Source organism: Etheostoma cragini, chromosome 9, assembly GCF_013103735.1.
Source record: "Etheostoma cragini isolate CJK2018 chromosome 9, CSU_Ecrag_1.0, whole genome shotgun sequence".
In the NCBI taxonomy this organism is placed as follows: Eukaryota; Metazoa; Chordata; class Actinopteri; order Perciformes; family Percidae; genus Etheostoma; species Etheostoma cragini.
In genome coordinates this window covers 636,714-639,376 of record NC_048415.1, presented here as the reverse complement: position 1 = coordinate 639,376, position 2,663 = coordinate 636,714, and the positions used below count along the sequence as shown (strand labels likewise).

The 2,663-nt window shown below is 46.5% G+C and overlaps 1 protein-coding gene across 1 annotated transcript in view; it reads right to left on the bottom strand.

The window, feature by feature from the left end:
• Positions 1-869: 869 nt before the first annotated feature.
• niban1a (niban apoptosis regulator 1a) overlaps positions 870-2,663 on the bottom strand; it is a 16,686-nt gene continuing 14,892 nt past the window's right edge. Inside the window, exons 7-8 of the mRNA XM_034882130.1 lie at positions 2,461-2,476; positions 870-2,316 (exon numbers count right to left, since the gene is read on the bottom strand). Coding sequence (XP_034738021.1) covers positions 1,301-2,316; positions 2,461-2,476 — 1,032 coding nt within the window. The 3' untranslated portion in view covers positions 870-1,300. The remainder of the gene's footprint in view (positions 2,317-2,460; positions 2,477-2,663) is intronic.

Here is a 2,663-nt window from a genome sequence, read left to right as displayed (position 1 = left end):
ATGCAGGGGTTCGAGTCACAGGTTGGACTCGAACCCCTGACCTCTGCATCTAGTCATGAACCTCTCAGTGGGGAACTGCTAGCTCAGCCTCTCCTCTCTAAGCGTAGCTCCTTCGGCGCCATTTTAATGCTACGAAGCCATCACCTGCCGTTAGCATCCCATTGACTCCCATTCATTTTGACGCCACTATGACAGCGAATACTTTCACATCTCGAGGCGTTTAAAAGACTCTTTTTGTCCGTTGTTTTTTTCTTAAGAAACACAACAATGTATAAAAGGGTCCGTTACCTTGTAGCTCACGTTATGGCTCCGTAGCGGACGGTTTTATAAAAACAGGCTAACGATTGTGTCATAATCACGCAACTTACTGTCGCGTTGTCGACAAATCACCGTTTTGTCGGGAGAAGCTTGCAGACAGTTTAGACTTCATCTGCTGTTTAGGTTTAATTACTAATGTTAACTAGCATGTTAGTTAGCAGTAATTACCCTGTGTCTATGTTAATATCAACTAGCATGTTAGCAGTAATTAGCCTGTGTCTATGTTAATGTTAACTAGCATGTTAGCAGTAATTAGCCTGTGTCTATGTTAATGTTGACTAGCATGCTAGTTAGCAGTAATTAGCCAGTGTCTATGTTAATTAATATCAACTAGCATGTTAGCAGTAATTAGCCAGTGTCTATGTTAATGTTAACTAGCATGTTTACTTCTTGCAGCTATCTTCGCAACATTGGCGTGAACGTAACGTTAATACCAAAAATAAACGCTACTCCGTTGCTAAACTTTGGGTGTTTTTTTTTCATTTAATATTTTAATCATAGAACTTGTTGAAAAAGATTTCCATCTTCTATTATTCGTAATATGCGTCCTGACTCTAGACTTTATGCTAAGCTATGCTAAGCTAAACTAAGCTAAGCTAAGCATGTCTCACATACAGATTGAAATCCATCTTTACGTCCTACGACCCCCAGAAAGAAAGAAAAGGGTTGTTTTTTTTTAAATGTCTAAAAAAAAAACTATTCCTTCAAAATAAATCTACAAGCTTTGCTTCTTAAATGCACTTTCCAGAAACTTCTTCACAATCTCTGCAAAAACAAATCACTGAAAGACACCGACGCTGATGTATTGATGTGTGTGAATGATCGTATAAATAATTCACCATAGTGTCATGCATATGTCTTCTTTTAAGTTTCTCAGGACTGAGAACAATTGAGAACAAATGTCTTTGACTCGGACGGCCTGTTGCTACGGTCCTGTCTTTAATTTTGTCCCTTCGTCTTGCTGAAGAGGACGTGTGACGCTTCATTCCTCCACTTTTGGAACCCCGTCGGGGTAGCGCTGCACCAGCTCCTCCACCTCGAACACCTCCATCACCAGGTCCCGGATCTGCTTGATGCAGTCGGGCGCCGCTTCGGAGATGGACGCCATTGCTTCCCCGGCGGGCGGAGAGGTTGGAGCACCTGGAGACGGCTCGGCGCTCGCAGCTTCCTTCACTGAATCGTCCGAGCTCTCAGGTGATTTAGCGACGTTGCCGGCGTCCTCCAAGACATCAGAAGCCGTTGAGACCTCGTTCTCCTCGGTGGTCTGCGGCGTTTTCACTCCCTCCGGGGACGACGCGCTTCCTACCGACACGTCCAGAGAGTCTGAGCCCGAGACGTTGACCGGTTCTGCTTCCTGGAGACTCAGGTCTGCGCCGATGTCTGCAGGTGGGTGTGGTGCGGGCGTTTGACCACCAGAGGGCGCCGCTGGCTTTTCACAGTGTGTCTCCTCTTCACTGCTGGATGCAGTTTGGGCCCCAGGACTCTGTACAGGTGCTTCTATCTGGGTCTTTATGCTTTCTACAACCGTGGGTGTTTCTGACAAAGTGGTTTTTCCCTCTGTTGGAGGGTCTGTGCTCTGTCTCTGAGGCTCCTCTGCCGTCTTGACGGAGACCACTTCCTCTTGGACCACGTCCTCTGGAGCGGTTTCTACGTTCACTTCCTGCGTCTGCTTGGTTGAATCTGCCGACGCTGGAGTCTCAACTACCGACGGTTGTTCAACCTTCTGCAGAGGGCTCTCAAAGACGGTCTCGTCGCCGGTCTCCGCCCCCGTCTGCTCGTCCCTCGGGGGACAGGACGGGAGACCGTCGAGCGCCAGAGGAGACCTGGACTGGTGCTCGGAGGAGGTTTTAGAGGGGGAGGCGAGCGCCATGGCGGGGCTGCCCGGCGTGGAGACGGACGGGGACGGGGACGAGAGGCTGGAGCGACTGGACTGGCTCAGCAGGTCTCGGCTGTCTGTGAACAGGTTGAACTTCTTCAGGCTCGTCGCCTCCTTCACCACTGCAGGAGGAGACAGGGTCATTGTTGTTATTATTATTATTATTATTATTATTATTATTATAGAATCTCTAAAACTAGATTGCCAGGTTAAAAAACTAACAATAAAATGAATGGAAATTATTGTTTTACAGAAATTTAACTGACTTTCCAGGAGATGGCGCTGTGTCCCAAATGTTTTCACACCAGTTATGTTTTTGTCCACTATTTTTCAATGTTTATCATGTTTTTTTTTGTAACACTAACTTTTAAACGAATTTATGGTCAATAAACCTCATTTATAAGAAATTATACCTAATGTTTGAGTAAGAAAAGACCCCCCCCTCCCCCCCCGTAGCTACATCATTCTG